The sequence below is a fragment of the Onychostruthus taczanowskii genome, unplaced genomic scaffold (assembly GCF_017590055.1).
Source record: "Onychostruthus taczanowskii isolate IOZ18803 unplaced genomic scaffold, ASM1759005v1 scaffold1, whole genome shotgun sequence".
In the NCBI taxonomy this organism is placed as follows: domain Eukaryota; kingdom Metazoa; phylum Chordata; class Aves; order Passeriformes; family Passeridae; genus Onychostruthus; species Onychostruthus taczanowskii.
In genome coordinates, this window is record NW_024496525.1 from 26,306,045 (window position 1) to 26,331,152 (window position 25,108).

The 25,108-nt window shown below is 39.7% G+C and overlaps 1 protein-coding gene and 1 long non-coding RNA gene across 2 annotated transcripts in view; one reads left to right on the top strand and one right to left on the bottom strand.

The window, feature by feature from the left end:
- GSC (goosecoid homeobox) overlaps positions 1–304 on the bottom strand; it is a 3,603-nt gene extending 3,299 nt beyond the window's left edge. The window contains 2 exon segments of the mRNA XM_041398507.1: positions 2–28; positions 30–304. Of these exon segments, the coding sequence (XP_041254441.1) occupies positions 2–28; positions 30–304 (302 nt within the window).
- Positions 305–909: 605 nt separating this feature from the next.
- LOC121333736 lies at positions 910–3,506 on the top strand. The gene is made up of 3 exons (XR_005952354.1): positions 910–1,078; positions 1,306–1,399; positions 2,413–3,506. It is a non-coding gene; the product is annotated as an uncharacterized LOC121333736 (long non-coding RNA).
- Positions 3,507–25,108: the final 21,602 nt, after the last annotated feature.

The window sequence follows — 25,108 nt, forward strand, 5'->3', positions numbered from 1 at the left end:
AGGGTAGGTGGTGGCTGGGGAGGGGGGGGGGCAGAGGCTGGAAGGACACGAAACCGAAACTTTTCGGATAAATTTTAAAAAGGGATCGGAGCGAAAAGAAAAGAGCCTTTTCCGAGGGCAGCTTGCGGGCAGAGTGTGCGTGTGTGTCTGTGCGCGCGTGTGCGGTGTGTGTGCGTGTGCGCAGGATCCACCCCTGGAACTTTCCCCCCTCAACTCTCGCCTGTTTACTGATCTCAACCCAGAGGGCTGCTCGGAGTATAATCCATCTGAACCTCTTCCCTTTTTTATACCCAGGCGACGTCATCCTGGATTTAGTTCCTGGTAATATGCAGATGACAAACAAAACCAGATTTGATTTTTTTTTTTCTCCCCTTTTTTGGTGGGGAAGAGGTGGGGGTTGCACAAAGGAGTGAAAGCAGCCCCAGTCTGTGTATTGAGAATTAATGAAATTAACGTAATCCTTTCCATTAGTGGGCTTTTTAGAAAGGCCCCAGATTTAGGCTTGATCTCTGCTGCACCGGCTAATTGCCCAGGTTAATCTTATTAATGCCATTGTGTAGAAGTGGTTAGCAGCTCCTAGTCTTGTCTATTATGCGCCTACTTTGGTCGTGTTAGTTCACATTAGTGGGTGCGATTTCCTCTGTCTAAGGCTCAGATTCATTATTTATGCTTCGAACTGCTTAAGAAGCACTTAAAAAAAAAAATAAACTGCCACATAAACATGCAACGCCCCCCCACTCCAAGTGTTTCTGTAGCAGGATTCGAATCTTGCGTCCCCGGCTCGGAGGACTGAACGGGCATTGAAGAGTATGTGTTTCTCTGATTTAAGGTTTATGCAGTGAAGCAACAACGTCTTCACTGAGTAACTGAACTATTTTTTTTTTTAATTATTATTTTTCTAGGTGACCTGGCGGAACAACGACACGTGAATATTGTACACTTCAATCTATCCGTTTTCTTTCCTTTTTTGTTTTCTTTCCTTTTTTAACAGATTCAGACAGGTATCACCTTTTATTTTTAAAACAAGCCAAGAGACGCAAACGTTGAAGACCAGTGCCATCTCAAATCCCCGGGTGTGGTAGGTATTCCAATTTGCTTCCGATCTGAGTTGAGCCTATTTCTTTTCTTTTTTTAATCTTTAATTATCTAGCTTAGAAAACAAAGCCCACAAAGTTGCAATGATGCAGAGAACTTCATATTTTGCATGTTCCGTGAATTTTTAAATGGAGAAATTTTAAATCCTCCCTAAAACTCTTCCTATTAAGAGGTTTGGCTCTCCTGGTAGCTGGCTCTTGTGATTTGCAGAATACTTCGTCTGTCACGACTGTCCCTGGGAATCCACAGGAGGTGAACTGAATAAGATTAGACTATTTACCCCATCAACTCTCCATCAAAGAAGGTAGGAAATTGTACGCATGAAATGAAAACAAGCCATTAGAGTCCGTTTACGAGGAACACATTATTTTTCCTCAACAAAGAATATCCTCGTTAGCGCTTACTCGCACTTTATCTTTAGCCTTCCTTTCTTCGATATTCCAGGATTTAAAATCGCACCTGAGAATGATCTGAAACGTATTTGTACAGAAAGATTTGTATAAGCGTTAAAAAAAAAGAATGCCAACACTAAATTCTCGCTTTATTGATACAGCGCAATGTGATTAATTAGCTGCATCGGTTTTTACTTCAATTTATCTGCCTAACCATTTCTTTAAGCCTTTGGCTTTTAGACCTGAACTTCGTGCAAGTTTTTCAAATTTGATGGAAAGTGAAACTATTTGACAGAGGATTCGGCGGGTTTTTGGTTAGATTTGGGATTTTTTTTTTTTCTGTTGATGTTTTGAGAGTTTTCTTTATTTTTTGTTTGTTTGTGGGTAGGCTCGTAGAGGGAGTTTCGGTTTGTTGGAGTTTTTTGGTCACTAATTCCCTGAGTGCAGCCGGTCGCGCTGCATGCCGAGCAGCGCCTGCTTAATGCCGCCATCGGGATGCTCCTTCACGTCCTCAGCGGCTCTGCAGCAATGCGCGACAGCATCCCTCCGGTGCCCTGCGCAGCCCCGGCGGGGAGCGGGGCTCCGGGCGAGCCGGGCTCGGGGTCCCCGGGAGAGCCAGGCCTGAGGGGAGGCCGGCAGCCGGGCCACGGCCCGCTCGGGCTCCGGCCCGGAGGGGAGAGGAGCGGAGCATCCCGCGGCTGCCCCGGGGGCTCGGGGCGGGCGCTGCGCGGCGGCGGGGACAGCGCTCAGCCCGGGACTGCCGCCCCTCGGGGAGCAAAGCGGGGACCCCCGGAGCCCCGCTCCTGCGGGGGCTCGCAGGTGGGGACACCCTCGGTGGGGACAGCCGCCGCCGGGGCCGACTTCTCGGGTGTTTAGCATCACTTGCCTCAGGGCTTCATGTCCGCGCCTGTCCGGCTTCTCCCAGGTGAAAGCAGCACCGCGGGACACGAGTGGGCAGCGGAGGAGCCGCGGCACTGGCGGAGCGCGCACCGCCCGGGCCGGCCGGGAGCTCGGCTGCCCGAAGAGATTTTTGCTCCCCTGACGGATGATCCACCATGCTACAACGCTTGCCTTTATTCCTAATTTAGAGATTATATTTTCCAAATAATTTGTCCCCCCAGTGGGGAAGGTTTCTTTTTTTTTTGTTTTATTTTGTTTTAGTCTGAGTAGTTTTGCCATGAAACCCCAGGTTTGATACCCGCTTCGCAAAACCTGCTCTCGGAGTTTCTCATTTCCCATGCGCTCTTCGCTAACCTGGCAAACGGAAAATTGTGTTAAACAAACAATCAGTTGTCACACATTGTCGGGGTGAAATTGTAATAACAAATGAAGCACAAGCAAATTGTGCTGCATAGTGTTGCTAAGCAATTGTTTGTTACGGGAGGGTGGTCACAGCATGGGTTGAAAGAGGGATCTAAAGAGGAACATAGCGCTGGGCAGAGCAAGCTGTTAGGTATGAAATACGATAAACACGGCCCTGATTTTCAATATTATTACCCAAACACGATTTCGTACAAAGCAATCACCATACACAAGTCTATGAAAATGCGCTTGTTGAGAAATCGGAGGGGTTTTTTTATTATTATTTTAATATATTAAAGAATAATTCCGAGGATGCAAAACGCACCCACAGCCTTCCCGGCGGACTCTTTGACCGGCCTGGCGGCCGGAGCGGCCCCGGGAGTGCCGGCCGGGGGGGCCCGGGGCCCGCAGCCCAGCCCGGCCGGCCGGGGCTGGCCGCGGGCAGGTCCCGGCTGCGGCTCCCGCCCCACGCGAGCGGGGAACCAGGGGTGAACCAGGGGTTCGGGGCATCAGCGGCGGCGAAACGGCGCTTCGCGGCGCATCTCTCACTTATAAATGCCATCACCCTGCGGCGTTCCTCACGTTTGTTTCAAACTGATTGCATCATTGCTTCACCAGGAAAAAAAAAAAAGTATAAAAGTCATACAATGCGAAATTACCGTAATTTGTTCCCAGAATAAACTTATCTTGAACTGATTAGGAGAGTCAGTCATTTGAAAACGAGGCAGAAAAGCGGTTGGGTATTTTTCTGAAAGCTTCCCTCTAACAATATCAGCTTCTAAAGTTTTCATTCATATAAACTTTATTAATGAAGATCTTTTATTTAAATGTCAAGAGGATTTGAAATTTAGAGTAAATTATGAAGCATGCATGTCTTGCCAAGTCATGGGTCAAATGCATTTGTGAAAAACTGCTAAAGGAGCATATGGTTTTGAATTTTTCTACAATGACTAGTGTTTAAATAAATTGCTTGTACTGCTTAACTTCATGTATAATTTTGACAGAAATTGGCCTATAGCCTTTTGATATGTAAACATTTCAGGCTTTTATGCGGTATAAAAAGACACTTGCTTTTTGGGATCAGCTAAAGCAGTCACCCTGTAATTCAGAAAACTGGCACCTAACGTTACATTCTTGCTGCATTTCAACTTTCAAGTGGCAGCATAAAGGGGGGAAGGAAAAGGGACATTTCAAAAGCAATTGGAATTAAAAACTGCGAATGAGGTGGGAATGTGCCACTCACTGTCTGATTGAAATGGATAAACCTTAGCACTAAGAGAATTCTCAGTCTTGTTTTCCAAAAAACAACAGAGGAATCAGTGAAAACAGTCTTCAACGTAGCACAGACCTGACTCGCATGTCAAATTAATGCCTTAAAACAAAGTCTGTCTAAAGTACAAATAGGTGTGATGAAGAAAACCCAGATATCCCTTCTGAATTCTGTCAGCTGTTTCTCTTCTACAAACTATCTTGGGCTTTAAAAATTGAAACAGACTTTTATACATGGAATATTGCATACAATGTATATAAATATACCACTACCCTTTGAAATGCCATTTAGCTAGCTTCATGTTCACTTGCATTTCACCAGTTCTTAAGTCTTTTGCAGTTTTTCCTCCAGTAAACATTCCATTGACTTCAATTAGTGCTTTGTTTTAGTGATGTGTTTTGGTTTTTTGTTTTGGGGTTTTTTGGGGTTTGGGTTGTACTTTTTTTTTCTTGTGAAGAAGAGACTAGAATGTGCTAAGGGCTTCAGGATACAGCCCGTAAAACTAGTGGCGTCACTCAGTTTTAAGTCTGCTTAAACTAAAATGACTTTGTACATGTATAAATCCACCAAGCTACTGAATAAATTCATTTATTACTAATATATCTGTCTCACATAAATAAACCTCCTAATGTTGATTAGATGGATAAGCCTAGCACAGTGCTAGACAGAACAGGACCTGGATAGTTGCCTGGTGCCAGACAGCTCAATATGTTTATTTCCTGTGTGCTTTAGCGGGGACTAAGCTGAAGTTGGAAAAAGGTTTAAATGAACTATATAATTTCAATCTGTTACTGTAGTAACATTTGTATTTATTGTATATGTCAGTTAGTCATACACAGAGTTCTCAAGATACACTACCCCCTTTGTTAGTGGTCAGAGGTGATTTTTTTCAGAATTGTAATGAGTCAACATAGACAAATCAGATGCTGTAGCAATTTAAAAGCTGGTACGGCTTCAGTCTGATTTGATATAAGCTAGTGAAGAAAGTAAAATCTCTTGTAGGTTTCCATGAATTTGAACAAAGGCCAATGAGATTTTTTTTGCAGGTTTCATATGTATTCCAGCTAACAGCACACTTGGCAAATGAGGATATATGACATTAATGACTCAGCAAGAAAAGATTTTTCATCTTAACAGAGAAATCTGCATCTAAACTGAGGAGATTGTTGCGAAGAAGAATATTTTGACATAGTGCATCTTTTCAAGAGGACAGTGGGAATACACTTAGGGTCCCTGGCTCCAATAGCAGGAGTCAACAGGAGGATGCCTTGTTACTTGGAAGTTTTGTTTTCCATCAAAAGCAGTTTGAGTGAGATTCCTTACTCAAAGATACTGTGATCAAACCCATTTAAGCTCAGGAAAGTGGGATGATCTGGACCTCTACATTAAGGAAAATTTCATTCCAAGGGATGTGCTGGAGAGGCTGACATAGTGGGTCTGTTGCACACACATGACTGACCCAGGTTTACAAAGTGGTTCTACAGTACAGCCAGCAGCCAAAATTTCTTCCAGAAACTGAACATACTGTAGCAGTGTGCTTACCAGCTTCCAGACAAGATGGCTTCACTGTAACCTATTAGTACTTTAATTTTTCTCTGTAAGGATGAACTAACCCTAATTCCCCATGTTATACATAGAGTCACACATAATGGTGGAGCGGGAGATGTGTGTATCTGTTCCCTACAAACACTGTGCATAAGCTGTGCTCATTATGCTATTAGATCACTTTCTATGCCAGGGTTTGTACTATTATAAATTGAGTAATTTTAAAAAAGCAAACCAAAAAAGCCAAAGGACCATTTTCCCAAATGATAAACCAAACTAAGACTTCTGTTGTTCATTTACCTTTTTCCAATAAATGAACTAAATTTTTGGATCATCGTGTACCACACTGGACTTTAAACCACAACAGCTCCTGAGCACACACAGCTGCAAATCAATGGGAATTGCATGTGGTCAGCATTTATCATTCCACCCAGGCATTATTACATTGGCTAGAGGTCTTCTCTGTAGTATAAACTGTACGTACATAATGTCACCAGAACCTCTCCTCTCTCTGAAAAGGCTCTGGAGGTTACACCCAAAGTAACTCTTCATTTGTAATGCAAAGAACCTCAAAAGTCTTTGCAAGGGAATTAGAGCAACAAAGTCAGCTTTAAAAATAAACGAGCCAGCTGTACAAAAGACAGCTACTGTGTTGTTTTCTGTACCATGCACGTGATGTATGTTCAGACTTCCATGGTTTTCAGGAGATTCAGAGCTTGTGAATATGACTGTAGTCTAATCTAACAGTGTTTACCATGGTGGAACTAGAACGGGAGCCCAGTCCCACACCTATGGAAGTCTGCTCGGTACTTGCCAGTGATTTTGAATCAGAAGTGAAATAGAGTATCTTCCAGCTAAAAGTGACGTTATCATTTCCAAACACTATATGACTGAAACCTAGTAGATTTTTTTTTAGTGAAGTGTGTCCGATACATATAATGAATACATATAATTTGCATTTTTTGTAAATCCAGGAAATAATATTAGTAATGAAGGTCAAAAGTACAAAAATAAAAGCAACAAATCTATAGTGGATAACTATATAATGAAGGGTAACAGATTTGAAGTAGGCAAGGCAAATATGCCAGGAAGAACTACAGAAATACTATTTTGGTTAAATGATGTTTTGATAATATCATTGAAATAAATATAATTATAATCTGTTTCAGTGATTAGTGCTTACATTAGGTGAAAAACATCATCCAATGGAATGGAAGAGTTATTGTATTTACCTACTAGTGTTCTCAACTTTAATCTATGTCTCTATCATGCTGTTTAAAACCACATCCTCATTAGTGTTCTAATTTAGGCAAAAATAGCCTGTTTCCTGCAAAGATCATTTGTAGAATTCAACACAACACTCAAACCACTAGATGACAGAACTAAAAAGTTGTGTTTATGTTATGTTTGGATTTGTTTCTTTTTAGTGTTTCTAAAGACAATTTTATTTACAATATTGATATACTTAAGAGTTTTGATATTTTTCTGAAAGCCTACAGAAAATGTTAAATTTAGATACAGTTAACTTGAGGTCAGAATTAATTTATGGTTATTTTCTTCCTAACTAACCATCTAATTCCAAACTAACCAGGACTAGATTTTTGAAGTCTTATTCACCTCCAGTTGAAAAATTGCAACATTACCTTTTATACTTTGAATCTCATCTAATGAGAAAGGGAATTTTTTACAATTTGGAATTATACCACATTTTGGAGCAACAAGTATGTCTTCTGCTCCTATGAATCAGGAATATTACACCAGTATTTATCCATTTGTAGCTGTCTCTAGACACTTTGCCTTTGGTTTTCTATTTTCTTTCTAATTCCTATGCACTGCTTTCTCACAGCCTATTCTTCAAATTTTTGTTTTTGAAGGGAACTCTGTTCTTTTATGAAAATGTAAATTCAGAGGTTTTTTGATGGGTGTGTTCCAAAGTTTTAGTAAGATATGCAAGATCATGGTCTGGGCCTGATGCCTGTTTCAAGAGGTCAGCATGCTGTGTAGTTAGATGAAATTCTGGACTAGGAACAGAGCAGACAACATGATGCAGGAGCCATAGGTCAGGGATATTTCCTTTTTCAGAAGTTTTATGATGGCACCCTCTTTATTTCTGTGCTGATGTGGCGCAAGATGCTTTTGGAAGTGAGGATGAATCCTTACATGACTTTTGCCATTGGTAGAGATTCTCAGGGAGAGGGAATAAGGCTCTTTCCCCATTCTGCCTCTTGCAGTGGATATATCAACATACAATAGCAACTGATTTAAGGATTAAATGAGATGGATGGATGGATGGATGGATGGATGGATGGATGGATGGATGGATATCTGCATTTCTTGGGCCAATTCTTCCCTGTGGTTTAATGTCAGGGTAGTAAACATGCATTTGCTACCACATTGAGAAAATCCATTGGACATTAGGTGTTTTAGGAAAGATCTAACCAAGGAAAGTCAGTGCATAAAGAATGTGAATTTATAGAGCACTCTGATCTACTCTGAATTTTCTCATGGAAAAGGATTTTTACTGTGGGTATTTTGAGCTTTTCACCTATATTGTCAAGTGTACTGTTAGCATCTGCACAGTTTGAAGAAGACAGTGAGCTGCAGATTTTTTCCCTACCTTTCTGCATGCTCCTAGAGAGACACCACAGTTCACAGGGCAGGCTTTCTTTAAAGTGAGCTGTGGGCTTCTACCACTTCGTGTTCAGAAGTGAGGCAAAAATAAGAAAAAGAATCCCACTTAGGAGTAAAAGTCTCACTGAGACTCCAGATATTTTCAGAACACTGAATTTTAGCCCAAGAACAGCTCTCACAATAATTGTCTGTAGAAAGTTTTCCTTTCCAAACCTTTGAATTTCATGTTGGTTACAAAATTTGCTGTTTTGAACAGGGCACGGAGATGGATTTGAAACAGCAGTTAGTGACAGCAACATCTACCCATTTTCATCACTAATTTGGTGCTCTATCTGAAAGGTTATCTACTTGTGTATCTTTAAATAATGCAAAACCCATGACAGGTATCTTGTGAAGTTCCTGTGTATATTAATTTTGTAAAATACATAAGACAAAACTTTAAAAAATTTGGGGTAACTTTCAGAATCTTTGTAACTCAACCAGTTTTCCAATGACACACATATTCTGAGTCTGCCTAAAGCAGGTAGTGCACTGTTTTGGTTTCTTTTGATTGAAAAATATTTTCTTTACAAAGACATCTTAAGGCATCAGTCACCAGATGACTAATGCTTTAGTCTAGCCATTAGAGTTTAAATCCCACTAATTTTAGGTTTTCCTAACCTCAGCCTGCCCTATTTCAGCAAAAGGAGACTGGCCCATGTTGAAACATAAGCAGGATCCAGGGAAACCAGAGAATAACTTTAAATATTTTGTACAAATATTCCCTAGTCTATACTCTGGCCCAAACAACTGGATTCCTAATTCTAAAATGATTTAAACATGAGCATCAAGTTCTGGAAAGAGCTGTGTTGAAAGAAATCTGACTTTCTTTCAGAATGCCTTGACTTCAGAGCTGGCTGTGGTTAACAAAAGCATTAGCTTGACATGCCCTTTGCTTGCTCTGTCCTCAAAGAGGGAGTGATATACAAACAATCTTCAGTCAGTGTTTTGAATTTTCTGGACTATATTCCACACTTGGTTGTGTTGCATGTTGTGCAGTCTCAAACAAAGCTCAAGGAGGAAAATTGAAACATTCACTCTTAAGCAATCCAGGAGTTAGACTGTGCACATCAATTCCACCAGCACACTTATTCTGAAATCATTGAGCTGGTGCTGTCTCTCCATTAAAATCCAGATGAGAAAATCTAGCAATTGCAAATGTAACACCTTTAATTCTGAAAATGCATTTGAATTTTCTGCCTGCTTACTGCATGTAGAGCAATTCTGTGCTGAGAGTGACTGCAATAATATAGATACTGTTCTTAAAGAGGAAGAACCATGGGACATAAAATTGCGTAATTTTTGTAGTTCCTTTCCTGTGGGTTGCTTGACCTGTCCATCCTATACAACTTCCCTCTCACCCTCCCTGTGCTCAGTTAGCCTGGCTGCTGTCTGTCACTTGAAACTGAGGGCTGATTTCAAACACCCTCAAGCCTGACTGGTAAAACACATGCTTTTCTCTGATGTGTCATTCACAATATCCATTTAGAAGGATTTAAATGGAGCCTTGCTCTTACAGATTGAAGGAAAGTAAAAGTACAGGAAGAGTCTATTGTTTTGGCATTTGGCTGCATTTTGCAGAGAGATGCAGAGTGATGCATTGATAAGAAAAAATATATGCTACCAGAAACAACTCAGAGGTTTTTCTGTTAAAACGACTCATTGCTCTATGGCACTCTATAAACAGGACAGAATAAGGGACAGTAAAAGGCATTCAGAAAAGGAAAACACTTTTAGCATTCATGCCATCCTACACAGGACTTTAATATATAAATGCATATATATATAGCGATTACTACATTTCAGGCAAGAGGCAAGTGTCAGTGCATTCAAATTTATAACACTAGCAATCCACTCAAACAGCAACCACCTTGGATATGTCTGACTTCGTCTCAGACTCAGAGTGCCAGCTGCAGAAACTTGCAGATGCAGTAATCCTCAAGGGCTACACGGAGCAACGTGACCTCAGATACTATCACTTCTATAGCACTGGTCTATAAAATCTGCTTTTTTTTTTTTTTTTTTTGCAAGATTAAAATGTGATTCGGTGTTCCCAAAGGCAAGTGGGAAAGTTTGTGTCACTGCCTAGCCAAGGTGAGAGCTGAGCTGTCCTCCTTCCCCTCTCTTGTTGCTTTGTTTTCTAGGACTGCTCTGAAGCAGGGTAGGTGCCCCCTGAGTGACAGGGAAGCTGCAGCAGCTCAAGCCCCTGAACAAACTACACTGGCAACAAAAAGACAGAGAGAGAATTTCAGCAAATCTACATTACCTTTGGTTTTAACAGGAGTTGGATTAGGTTTTAATTCAGATTACATTGCAAATACCTTCCTGTGGGATAACTGGCTAATTGCAAGTCTGGATGAAAACCACAGGACCTCGAGGGTAATTAAAACTCTCAGGAAAGCAGTACTTACTCTTAGGGAAATTACCTTGCTGTTGACACTGGGTGTAAACCACAGGTCCTCCTATTCCTCCTTCAACAGGGCATTAAAATTGGTTGGCAAACATGAAAAGAGCTGAACACTTTAATACCTTTACAGAAAGCTCTGCTAGACATCCTCCTGTTCAGGGTCCAAAGTGTCACTTTTGTTACTGAATTCTTGTTCTGTACTGACCTTTTAGACCACAGCTACAGTTGTGGTGGTACAACACGTTCCCCAGTAATGTTTTCTGCCCCAAGCAAGTTGTAGATTATCAATATAATGTTAGTGTGATTTAATTTTAAATACTATTTTGAGATAGCCTTTGCACTAGCTAAGTGCTATGAACCACCGATTGCTGGTTTAACTATGTTGGTTTTAGCTGAACTCAACTGAATTAAGAAAGACTCAAATCAAATTTGAACCAGCCCTTCCAGAAAGGAGAGAAAAAATACTGGGCCCATACAGGGTTTTGGATCAGTTCAATTAATCAATCATAAAAACAACCCTAAAATAATTTAGTTGTCAAGCAAATTGGGGAAAAGTATTTTTTATACATTTTAGAGAAAAGCTTTTGGGGGTTAGTCTCTGCCAATGCACCAGTGGATTACTTCTAAATGCTGAAAGTATTTAGAGCTACCTTTTATGAGAAGTGGGCCAAAATTGAAAGAACAGATCTGAACTCTTGAGTTTGCAGGTTGGAATGTAATTCTCACACCTATTTATCCAGCCTTGCCAGACTTATTACCACTACTTGAGCCCTAGGAGTGAACCTACTTTTACAGCTTTGTTTCCTGATCAGATGCAAAATTGCAATCCATGTATTTTATGGTTTGGGACTAGGCAGAGCCAAAACCTTGTAGAGCACCATTCCACACAAGACCAAGTATTCTCATCAAGATCACCTAATATCTAATATCCCAGGTCTTATTTTTTTTTGAAGATGCTTGTGGGATTTTAACATGATGTAAGTGAAGCACAGCTTAATGCAGAGCTGACACCAGAATCTTCAAACTCCGTCTTTGTTCCTCCCAGTAGCTGCAACTAGTCTGGAAAACCAGTTGATCTAGTGCCAATTGCTCAGGAAAACAAGCAGAGTTAGCAGTATTTGATTTCTGAGCTTTTTTCTTTAACTTTTTTAAGCAAGCTATTCATCACACACACCTTCCAGAAGTTAATTTTTAAGCCACCAATTTATTTCTTTTTTTTGTTAAATATATGCACAGACACAAAAGTAATTCTTACACTCTTAAGAAACACAGACATTAGAGTATGTAGGACTTTAAACTGCTTGAAAGACATTTGGGAAAAGAGAATACACACTCACTGTGGATAAAAATCAGTTGCTTACCAATACAAACAAATGTAACCTAATCTATCTACAGCAGTACCCTACTGAACACCTTTGCCTCCTATTATACAATTCTGCCACAGCAATAAAATCAACTGTCTGCAACAGTTTTAGTTCGTTGTATGGTTAATACCAATAATGTACTCAAAATTGATGTTTAACAGAGTGAACTGATTTGTTAGAGTGTTAACAGCCACAGACTTTAACTAATAAACAGATCATTAACTGCTGGTAATAAACAACTTGCCAGGATCATTTATTATTTAAGAACATACTTTGTCTTAAGAAAAGATGGCCCACTTAATTCTATCTATGACACCTTTCTGGCCCCCAGTCAAAGTGGGAGGCACAGAGAAGCTACAGAGAAGCTATGCTGCACACACTAGACCAAAATTTATGAAAAAATGCCGGTTTTCATGAGAAAGTACTCACAAGAAATATATTAATTCTTTACAGTGTTTAATAATAGAGTCAGCCTTTTTTACCAAGCTGTTGTTTTTAATACTGACTCTAAAGGAATCTACTTTCTTGTTCTGATAAAAAATGTCTTCATCCTTCTTTTACCATATGGGATGCCGCTGCAGCAAACATTTCCTTCTGGTAGTAGCTCTGAAATGGGAGATTTAAGTATATAAAGAGTTTTCATAATGGAAGAAGGAAGTTAAAGGAAAAAAACTTGTAAATTTTGTTACGGATGAGGAACAAGAAAGGCAGCTTGCAATTATTCATTCTCAAAAAACCTTTTAAAAAGCTGAAAAGTTGTAAATACACTACTTAATTACTCTAGAGGATGACTGGAGATTTGGAAGGAACAAAAGGAAGTCCTTGTCTCCCCATGGCTTCTAAGACATTCCACGAGTAATAAAAGGAAGTCACGCAATAAGATACACTTTGCATATTGGAGTGTTCTAATTTTGTCAATATTTGAAGTTCAACAGGGTGGTACCACTACAGTTTCCTTTTGGTTCTCACTTCTCAAAGAGGTGATGTGGCACAATGCCAATCTGATTGAAAAGCAGACACCTTCTAAGACTCATGATTACAATAAATTTAATTTACCACAGCAGCCAGATGAAGACTTCCTTACCTCCTCCCTGCATTGTTTCAATAACCTGGTAAGTCAAGCCCACAAAACTACAGCCGTATGTTCTGAGTAAGAGTGAGAGATGAGGAGCTCAGTGACAGTTTGCTGACATCCAGATTCTAGATCAAGAATCACAAAATGCCAATTTATTTTCTAGTATCTTCTTAGAGACACCAATACAAATTATGAGATTATTTTTCCTAGGCACTGTGTAAATAAACTGAAAAATACCCCAAAGAAGCTACAGGCTGGATGCAAATGCAGTCTCAAGACTGCAGTGTCAACCTTTAACAGCCCTGCTGAAATGTAGATATAACACTTCAACTGCAGGCAGTTGAAGGATGGCTTCTTTATGCCAGATCCTTGCAAGTGAAGAAATGTAATTTAAAGAAAAAATTTCATTGCATTTTTTCACATCCCTGTGCAATGCAGAGGAAGGCATTTTTAATATAATTGTTAAAATAATTCTGACCTTAAACTAATGTAAATTGGCTATTATTTGCAGTAAGAAAAAAAAATTGTATTTGCATGCTGCTTGGAAAAATGCTTCTATTAATTGCTTGGGAAGAAGCAATTTATTTATAGACATACTGTGCAGGAGGAAATTTGGCTCTCCTACCACATAATAAGATGCATGGCACTCTGCCAGGATGCTGGCTATCCCCAGACATTTGGTGTTCCATATACCAAGAATGTGGAATTGCACTGCCTATAAACAGAGAAGGGTTTTTTCCAAGGATACTGTAAGGCATAATTTCTCTTAAATGAAAAAATGAAAAAATGAATGCAATGGTTATGAAGTTGCAAGATCGGAAACTTTCTTTTTTCTATTTATCACCAGTTGCATTAGCCAGCTAATGAGCAGTTAAAACAGATTAGTTGTTACTCTTCCTTATCCCATTTAGGGAAGATGCCAAAAAAACCTCCTGTTTTGTGGGTTTTGAATATAATTCTTCTAAATCAGGGTATTACACAGATATTTCCACACAGCAGGATGACTCACATAAATAAGTAATGCAAGACTGGGATTTACTAATCTGTCAGCGACAGTGTATCCAATTAATTCCTCTGTTTATTTAGGTAGGAGTTTTTTGCACTTTATTATCTTCAGGCTGTTTGACCACAGGGGAGAGAAGGCCTTGGGAGGGGGAGTGGAAATAGATTTTTGAAGGGGAGCCATAATTAGCTCAATTCTTGGATTGAGCTCAGGAACGTTGTTACTGCTAAATAGCTCCTTAAATGGAGTATTTATAAACTCCAGGCAAAGCTGTAATATTAGAAGAGAAGAAAACCCAAAATCAAATATATTTAGATGTACAAGCCATAGGTTAATGCTCTGGCATGATGACATAATCCAGCTCAAGGGATGGGGAATGAAGAAACTTATTCCTGATGGCAAATCAGCGCATTGCACACGGCCCTGTTGGAGCCCATGGAGGGCATCTGGAAACCTCAGAGTTTGGATCCGCCCTGAAGGTCCCTTAAATAGCACCTGGCTCTCATGGAGGGGCCATATAGGTCTTTCCCAATGACCCACATGCGCAGCCAGATGGAATCTGCTCTGCCCTGCTCTCCCAGCAATCCTCAGCTTTCATTTGCCCACCTCTTCCCCTCCCTCCTGCCCGCCCCAGCAGCCACCCCGTGCACAGCTTTCCTACAGAGATTTCTACCCAAAGGGGTGAAAATGAGAGGCATTTGCCCAGCAGTGGCCAGGCTGCTTTCTGCCTCATTTTCCAGTCCTCTGGCAGCAGGCAGTGGGGCTGAGTTCTCCCTCAGGATATCTCCTTGCTACCCTATCTGACCAGAAAAACCTATTTAACATCACGCCCACACAGCCATGCCCTATCTTGCCCTGGACCCAGCCCCATTTATTCAAAGCAGACTTATTTCTTTTATCACACGCAGACTACATGGTCCAAACCAACTCCCCTGGAAGACATTTGGACTTCAACAGGGACAAATTCAGGGCGAAGCAAAATAAATCATTAAGCTATGATGCAGAGGATTTGTGCCAGACCTCCACACAAGACTAAGTTTAATCATTGCAGATCAGGGTATTTGGGGACAACATCTATTTTGTAACTTCATAAAAAAAAAATCAAATAAGTGAGCTATGGCTTGTCCAAAATCTCAAATTATTTTCCACACTTAAGAATTTTTCACAGAAGAACTTTGCTTGCAATGTAATATCCCAATGAAGCTTGTTAAATGCTTTTCCAAGGCTATATGATATTTATTAAAAAAATTATAACTGGACACAGGGAGAAAAGAAATAAACTCTTTTTCAGATTAAGTTCTTGAAAGCTTTCAATAGTGGAAAATAAATCTTACAAATTCTCTCTCAATTTCCATATAACATATCCTGTCCAAATGCAGAGACAGTTGTCTCCTAGAGGTGCTGCAGTGCAATTATAAATTACAGCAATACTATTTCCTTGGCAAATCTATTTCAAATACAATAAAAAATTTATATGGGATTAATTTCTTGGAAATGTAGTTGGAAAGTTTCGTTCAATGGAGCAAAACCCAATGTGTTAAGGGTGCAAAACAAAATAAAGGGAAATGGAAAGCAAAGAAATAGATAAGCAGTAGACATAGAGACAAAATCAAAAGAGCAGAGAAATAGAGAATCAATGTTTGCACCTGGATGCAAGTGGCTGTGTAATGCTTTGATCTCAAAGTGTGCAAGCCATGCTCCACAGAGAGCCTGCAGGCAGGACTTCACAAGGACCCTGTGATGCTGGAGCCCCTGAGTCCCCACAAGGGAGAGCTGGGACAACCTGAGACTCTGTGGTCAAATCCCAGCATGGGAAAGAGCTTCCTCCTGGTCACACCAAACAGATAACTTTAAAAGCTTTTGTCTGTCATTGCTGCTGGTGTTGGCCTGACCAGCACAAAGAGGACTCTGGTGGCAGCCTGGCACACGGTGCATCTTCACTGCCCCCAGCCTTGCTGGGACCCCCTCACACCTTCCACACCTTTACCAGAGCCAGGGAGGGCACAGGAGTGTAATATTCCTTCTCTGCAATATATGTACGTGCAGGTGCATTTATGTATAGAGTCACAGAATACTCGCAGTTGGAATGGACCCACAAGGATCATCAAAGTCCAACTCCTAGCACAGCACCATCCCAGAAGCCACAACATGTACCCAAGAGCATTGTCCAAAAGCTTCATGAACTGTGTCAGGCTGATGCTGCCCTGAGGAGCCTGTTCAGTGCCCAGCCACCCTCTGAGTGTGTGCATACCTGTGTGCATGTGTGTATCTGTGGGTGTTTTTATGCACAGGCCTATGAATTTGGGTATATGTGTATATATAGATATACATATGAGGAAGTTTTCTCCTACAATATTCTCTTTAGCCATTTTATTTAAGACATAAAACTCATGGGGGAAAGAGGAAGAAGGATGGTGGGAATGGAAAGCCAGCTTCTTAACTGCTGCTTGTGAAACTTGATGAGTACATAGAACAGGGCATTTCTGTCTTCCTCTGAGGAGCTATTGTAATAAATACAGTAGGTAGACCTTTGTGTGTACCAGAGAAAATGATCAAAACCCTGTAGCCAACTCTGTTTGGTTTGGCATTGCCTATACTACAATTCCAATTTTAAAAACAAGCTATAATTATATTGGTATAAAAAAAAAAAACAGTAGAAAAGAAGAGATACTTTTTCTTTGAAACAGTTCTACTCAGATATATGAATTTCTTTATTTCTGACAAGAAATTACTCTTAAGCCTTTTTTTGAATTATTATTATTCCAGTACATCCCCTTCACTTGCTTAGTTCCTCAAGCAAATAAAAAAAAAAAATCAGAACTGCATGACTGGAATTCACCAAATAGTTGTAAAACCTTTATCTGATATAGATACATGAGTATAAATAGAATGTGGCAGGATCATGAGCTGAGTTAAATATTGATTGGTATAATATAAACATACACAGTTGAATAAATGTTGAAATAACACACTGTAGTAATTTATGGATTTTTCAATCAAAAGTTATTTCCGAACTGTTTTAGTATTTGAAGACAAGCACATTCCTGCATGTTTATCATTTCCAAGCATGTGCTTTTTTCTGCTTCTTGCTGGTTGTTATTCATCCTGGATGAAAAACCACCTTGAGTACATGGTATTGCTTTTATTCACTTATTGGAGAGCAGAAAACAAGTCCTGCAGGAACCAATAACAAGAGTTTTAAGATTGGTTTGTTGGGGTTTTTTTTGGGTGGTAAGGGGGCAAACCCTTTCATTAACACCAGTGGTTCTGATCACATTTTCCTGAACAGGAATTAAAACATTTCAAAGCATCCTTCAAGTAAATCTATTATATCCATCATCCCTCTCCACTTATTCCTTAGCCATTCCTATGCACTCTGTGCACACAGCCAAAATTAAAAGATTTTCCTATTATGGTGCATGACTGATGAATTTTTCTATTTAAAAAATAAAAAACTGCAAGCACAGATTAAGTATTAATTATCAAAATTATTTTATGCAAAATTCTGCTAGTATTTCTATATTTTATATTATTAGATATAGAAATATACCTGGGCTGTTTCTCTCTGGTTTTGTAGACACTTCTACTGCAGTCAGTAATATATGACTTAAATCTGAAGCAATAAAGATCTTAAAAATTGTGTTTTGTAGTTATAGCTGAAAGTGTGCACAAATATATAAATATGCATAAATATTTAATATATTTAAATTTATTAAACATTTTCTCTTATATCCAGAAATATCCAGAAACTTTATAGCAGGTCTACCGTCAGCATCAGAACTCAGAAGTTCTTCGTCAGAACCTAACACAGTTAAGTTTAACTTAAAAACTGAATTTAAAAGTATTTGGCCTTTACCTTTGCTTTAAGTCTTTAGGGATCCAACTTGCAAAACTTTCTCTGCAACTGCAAGACCTACAGGCATTGCTTTTGAATGAGAGCTGAGAATCACAGGTAATGAAATGTCTCCAGGAGTTGGAGCTTTATGGAAAAACACCAAACATCATGAGACTTGTAATAAAATGATGAATGTTGGAAGCACTGTTGTAGTCTTGCTTTCAGAATATGATTCTTGTAAAACACAAAATAGTTCATGCTAAACTAATTTTTTCTTATTAATATCTCTACATTTGGTACTTACACTGGTAGGCTCAGAGTTATCTGGCTGTTTTTTTCATAACAGAGCAATTTACATAGTCATAACAGCAAACCTCAGTTGCTAAAAATTAATTATATATTAAAGATTGAGGAAGGGAAATGGACTATTTTTCTGAAATATGATTCTTCTTCCATCTTGCTATGGCTTTGATCTGACATTTCATCCTGAGGTCTTACCTTATGTGACCCTTCTATGGTAGAAGCATAGCATTTCTTCTAAAAGGAGAAAAGTGCTTTGTGGGTGGCAATATTCTCCCAGAAAGGGAAAAAGTTGAAAGCATGAAGCCAGGAAGGAAGAAAAAGACAGCACATATTTGGAGCTCTACAGGCAGTAAATTTATTGTCAATAGTCAGGTTCAAATAGCATCATCTAGGGAAAAGTTCCCAACAGAACCACAGTGTGGATGAGAACATAATTTTGGTCAGTCATGTTCTGACATTTTTATGAATTTAATTTAAGGTGACAAGAAGAGACCTAGTAAAAATGGCTGAATGCCTACCAAAGGGAAAAAACAAATAACCTAAAAGAAAATGAAACACTTTTTTTCAGAAGGAAGTCTTTCATGGCTGTTAGTGTATTTCTATGTTCCAAGCTAAAAGTATTCAACTTTTCAGTAGTGGGACAATAAGAAAAAACAGTCACAGAAACATTTTTAATAGTCTGATCTGAATTACTTTTAGATTAAGAGTGACATTGAAGCCTGAATTGAAAACTGAACAAGGTAATTGGGGCTCTCAGTATGATAAAGTTCTTTTGTCATTTTGGACAAGTCAAGTGGTTTAGTATTTATTGTAATTATTGTATTTTTAAGCCCAAATTTGCAAACAGAGATAACATACTTCTGCATAGAGAAGAAATCTGATGCCTTCAGAAGGGCATCCAGCCTTCTTTGCTAGCATTGCCTTTGTGTTCCTAAAGGATGCTGTACTTTGAAAAGTTGTATATCCCTGTCCTTCCTTTTTCTCCCCTCTCCCATTGATACATATTTAATGGGATTTTCTAGGAAGGAAAAGATCCTCAGAGATGTATTTGAGATAAGAGGCACCCTTTGGGCAAGGAATGATAACCACAGGCTGGGCTGTGTTAGTGAGTGCAGTGTGCAGCTCAGTGGGTGTGATTGTTCTTCTCCCGTAGGCACAAGTATGCTCAAACAGAGGGTGCTGTGTCAGTTTGATGGACATCAGTATGAGAAATAATTGCAACTAGTCCAATGGAGGGCCAACAATATCATTAAGGAGATGAAGCACATGATGTACAAGGAGAGGTTAAAGAAATGGGTTTGTTTAACCTAGAGAAAAAGAAGCTTATATGAAATCTAATTGTTTCCTTTAGCTTCATAGTTATAAAGCAGATGGAGAAAGACCTTTCTCTCAGGTGCACAGAAGAGGTCAAAAGGCAACAAAGAAGTTGCAACAAGGGAAATTTCAGTTAGGTACAAGAAAAAAATTCCCCACAGAACTGTTGCCCAGAGAGATTGAGGCATCTGCATACCTGGAGATCTTGATAAAAACCTGAGCAACAAAATAAGCCCTACTTTGAGTGGGGATATAGATCAGATATGATTATGATTAATAAAATCTCCTTTTTGTCCTCAAGATAGAGGTTTGTTGTTTGCTGAGGGTTTTGTTTTTAATTCTATACCATTAGAACAAATTAATCTCCACATTCTTTTCTCCTTTGGAAGTTTCATGATGGTATTTCCCTTAAGTGCTAATACTGAATTTATTGTGCAGCCTTCACTGCAGTCCAGGGTGTGATTAAGGTTTTTACAGATATACATAAGCAAGCTTTAAATGACTGTGCTCAAGATCTACTACCTGACTGGTTCCATCAACAGAGCTACTAAACTTATTCTTCAAATATTTGGAGTAATTCATGATGCTGGGTTTTGCAAATGGATTGTATTGCATGTTACCAAGACTATGCATATGATCTAAGATATCTGGTTTATAACAAAATCTTTGACTGACAGGTATTAATAAATTTGTTCTGGCAATACCTTCAATCAAGATCTCCTATGAAGAGTGCCTAGAAAGTGGGTTTCTATCTATTTGTGGAGAAGCAGGCCCTTAGGTACCAGGAACAAATAGATATCTGGTCTTGTTATAAGGCACAGGCAGTGCTGCATCTTTGTGTGGAGTCTTTAGTTTTACTTGCTAATTCCAGAGGCAACACATGCTGGGTACTTACTCAACAATCCAGTTGCCATCATGACACTGCTGTTCTGCCTTCTCTGAGGTATCAAAAGGTATCAGAGGTACCTTCTCAGGACACTTGGAAAGCTGTGAGAGAAGGCTCAATATCCACTGAGCAACAAAGGATCTGACATTCCCCAAGTAAGTCCTGAATTATCCTTCAGGAATAATGTCCTTAAAAATTTGAGAAAAATGAATAAAGAAAAATAAATTAAAGCATCTGAAGAACTTGCACTCACTAAGAAGCAGAGATTTTTTCAGGAAAATGGTGGGGATTGCTCTGGACTACCCAGCCTACCAAACTGGTATTTTTATTGCTGAAGTTACATACAACATTTAGATATACCAGTCCTTTGGTTTCCACTGGATAAAGCACTGGATCTGCATCTGGATTTGCATCTTTGCAACTTCAGTGGGTGAGGTCTGAGGTGCTTTTGAGCTCCTAGGTAGGCAATCAAATGCATCACTTTTGTAGTAGGACACTGACCCGTGCCTTTTGCAGGGACTGCTCTTGAGGGGCCCCACATCCAAAGAGAGTCCAGCACAGCTCCCAGTGCAGCACGGTGAGATCAGAGGATCTGCAGCTCCCCATCTGGAACCAGGGCTCTTGTCAAACAGCTGACAACTCCCTGCTGGTGGGTCAGTCACCCACAGACCTGAATTCATTGCTGTGTATACCTGCACACAGGATTCTCCCCTAGTGATTTAGTCCGAGCAAGAAGCCATTAGAAATCTCAAGCCATGACAGAGACGGGTTCAAAAACTGTCAGATGAACCAATTGAATTTTCTGGTGGACAGGAATTATTGGTATCATGAGAAGTTGTTAAAGCCCCATGTGAGCACATGTTCGATCTAGGAGGAAAATCTGTCTCCGTGGAAGACCACAGATTGGCTAGCATCATTTCACACCAATCTTATCAAAAGTTACTGTGAATTCTTGATTTAGTTGGGGCCAATTTTAGGGCAAGAACTTGCAGTGCGTTGCAATTGTATGAGCCACACTGAACTCTGGTCAAGGTATTGAGTTTCTGAGAGCTGTAGACAAAACCTGAGTTACTGTTGATCAGACTGGATTTTCTTTTTTTTCCTGACTAGCTGTCCAGAATTTTCTGAGTGAATGAATAGCCAGCCATTTTCTCAAGTGAATAAGTCAAAGCAGATTCTAAGATGCTCCACGTTAGAAATTACTATGATCACTGGATATAAAAAACTCTTTTCTTAGTAAATAGTGGCTTTTCTTAGAGGAATAATTCTGAATATCATTTTACTCTTGGTGATGATTAAATTTTCAGATTTCGACACCTTAACAATTGACCTTGATCAAGGTTCTGAATTGCCCATCATGTGAAAAGAGCTTTAGACACCAAGCAATTATTTGGTGATAGCCATCAGGATAAATATTCACTGAAAAGAAAAATAAAATGAGTGCACATCTCAAATAGCAAGTGCAAAAAATATAATCAAAGTCAAAACTTAATTTGCATGTGTCCACAACTCTGCACTATAACTTTTCCCACCACAATTTCCCTGTATTGGAACATAGCAAAGGTAAAATTTAAGACTTCAAAATAAAATTACATCTTTTCAATAGCCATCATGAAAAGATGAGGAGATGAAATATAATGTCAAATCAAATTAAAGTATATTATAGTGCAAATTCCATTTGCATTTTGCACATTTTAATACCTTGACTATTTACAAGCTAAAGAGACAACACTTCACTTAGATACAGCTACTTCTGAAATCTGAGAAAAAGCACAATGCACTTGCTGCTTCTCAGAAGCAGCTGTGGTATATTCACCTAGAGCCAGGATACCTGTTAAATTTGTTACTCTGGAAGAAAGCTGATTACAGATTTCGTGTCCCTTTCTTTGTTAAAGGAAGGTTTATGAGGTCTCAAACTGAAACTCTTCAAGGTGAAACAGAAACTCTGAAACCACTTAGAAGAATTCATAGAAAGAGTAGCCTTGCCCATGTGTCAAAGAGGCTCTAAATATTCAGCCTAAGAGCAGAAAAAGAAGGAAATATCACTCATTGGACATTATAGATGATCACAATATCTCTCCATAGATCAGTAGAAAGTACCACACTCTTGCAAGCAACAGCATATGGAATTAGTAATATGCTTTCACATATAAATATGATACAGGCTTTTCTCATAATGTCTTCTTGCACTTTAATTGACATTTCAACATCTCTGCTTATCTGTTTCACTGTGCAGGAAGTTTAACAAGTCTGGTGCCACATCTGAACTGTCATTTGCTAAGAGAAAAGCTCAGCAGTATGTAATAAAACATACATACTTCTTGTGGCATTGAGGAAAGTCTCAAGTGCATGTCCCAAGTATTTGGTGTAGTGACACATAAAAATAGATGCAGTCTAAAGAGGGATGAACTCCTTGTGTCAGTGAGCTGCTGCTTGCACCCACTGACCTAACAGGACAGACTAACATCATGAAGTGAGGGGCTGGCCCACAGGCCCAACCAGCAAGGATGAGTTCATGTGCTTTGTGCTCAGGGGATGCTAGATTCCTTTAGTTCCACCCCATCTGCAAGACACCACAGAGCAAAAACTAGCAAGCCTCACTCCTGCAGGAGAAGAAAAGAGCAATTATATCATTTTATGCAATGGAGTTCTCTATATAGACATAACAGCACATAGCACCACTTGAAGTCCAGCACTGGAAGTCAGAAAAGTGAAGAACATGACAAGGTGTACATCCAAACCCACCAACATGTGTGCATGCCTACAGAGAGTCAGAAGGTTTCTGAGGACTCTGAATGCACCCACCACTGAATTCCCTACAGTGCTGAGGACAGCTCTCCCTACCTATCCTAGAAAGATGAGGACAAACATTTTAGCAGTGCCTTGGACAAGGGGTAATGTTTTAGACTCAAACAGTGCTTTAGATTAGATGTAAGGAAAAACGTTTTTTTTTACAATAAGAGTGATGAAACACTGCAACAGGTCACCCAGAAAGATGACAGATGCCCTGTCTCTGGGAACATTCAGTCAGGCTGGATGATCAACCTCATCTTATTGAAGATGCTCATTGCAGAAGGGTTAGACTAGATGTTTTTGAAGGTTCCTTCCAACTGACACTAGTCCATGATTATATGATTAGGTGAAGAGCAGGCTGTGTCTGAAGCCCCATGCCTGTTGAGGTCTTTGGTACCTCCCCCTAGGCTGCAAAGGAACACCTGTTTGGCACTGAGCTTCCTGTGCACATGCAATACATTCTCTGAAAATAACATAATTTCTACAATGCTCCACTTTCTTTCATCCCCCGTCAAAGACTGAAATACTTGTGTAGAATCAGGCCTACCTGCTTCTTTTAGGAGGCCATGTTGCATATCCTCAACCTAAAGTGCAACAGCATGGCCAGGAAAGTCCATCATTTTAGGTCTCATTTTCTTGATGAGGTCCTTATATTCTGCAATGACAAAAATGAGTGATTACAACTACCTGAATGGAGGTTGTAACAAGGTGGGGGTTGGTCTCTTCTCCCAAGCAGCAATCAACAGGGCAAGAGGAAATGGCCTCAAGTTATGCCAGAGGAGGTTTGGGTTGGATATTAGGAAAAAATTTGTCATTAAGAGGGTGGTCAAGCATTAAATGGGCTGCCCAGGGAAGTGTCGGATTCACCAGCCCTGAAAGTGTTCAAAGAACATGTGGATGTGGTGCTTAGGAACATGTTTTAGTGGTGGACCTGGCAGCACTGGGTTAAGGGTTGTACTTAGAGGTCTTTTTCAATCTTAATGATTCTATAATTCTGTGTCTGTTGATACCAGTAAATAATGTTTTCTCAAAGGCTCATCTTCAGTTCAGTTTTTTACTTTTCCCTTAGCAATGATTTCAGTTAATCTGAGGTGTTTTCACTATGATTCATAGACCTACCCTTTGCCTGGGACTCTGAAGATGTCTTTTCAAGGTGTTTTCTTTATTGTCTCCCTTAGTCTAAAGACCAGCTCTGGATGACTGCATCTCCTCCTGTGAAATTCCAGCATCATGGCTGTAGCCAGTCATCCTGGCATTCCTGTGCTCCAAAGGTGAGCTCCTTAGCAAATCTATTTTCTAGAGTGCTATGTGAGCTAGTGCTCTGCTGAGTTATTCTTCCCCTTCACAGCAGCAAGACATGGCTATTTTCCTTTTCTGCAGTAATTAAACCAATATTCAGTGGTTACCCTCTCTCCTTGTCACCCAAGGCACTCCCAACAGAGTAACTTCCCCTTCACTTCTCTGGGCAACTCATATTCTTTGAGTTCTCTCTTTTGGCTTGGATTCAATGAATCTGACCAAGAATGAAGACTTTTTTGAAAATGAAGGATGAGAATGCTTTGCATTAATGTATTTTTTTTCCCCCAAAACCTCATCATAATAGGCTTTCTAATTAACATAACTCATGGTTTTTAGATCCCACACAAGTTTTGCCTGCTGTCAGTGAATTGCCCTTTGCAACAAAGCATCTCACTTATCTGTCCCAATCAGTGAATAAAATTTTATTCAAACAAAGCAAAGTTTATCTGCAGGACCGTATACAGCCACACAACACACAAACTAATATTTATGCTTTGCATATGTTAAAGCTTATCATGCATCTGTATTTATTCTCACTTTTCCCTACTGATTCGT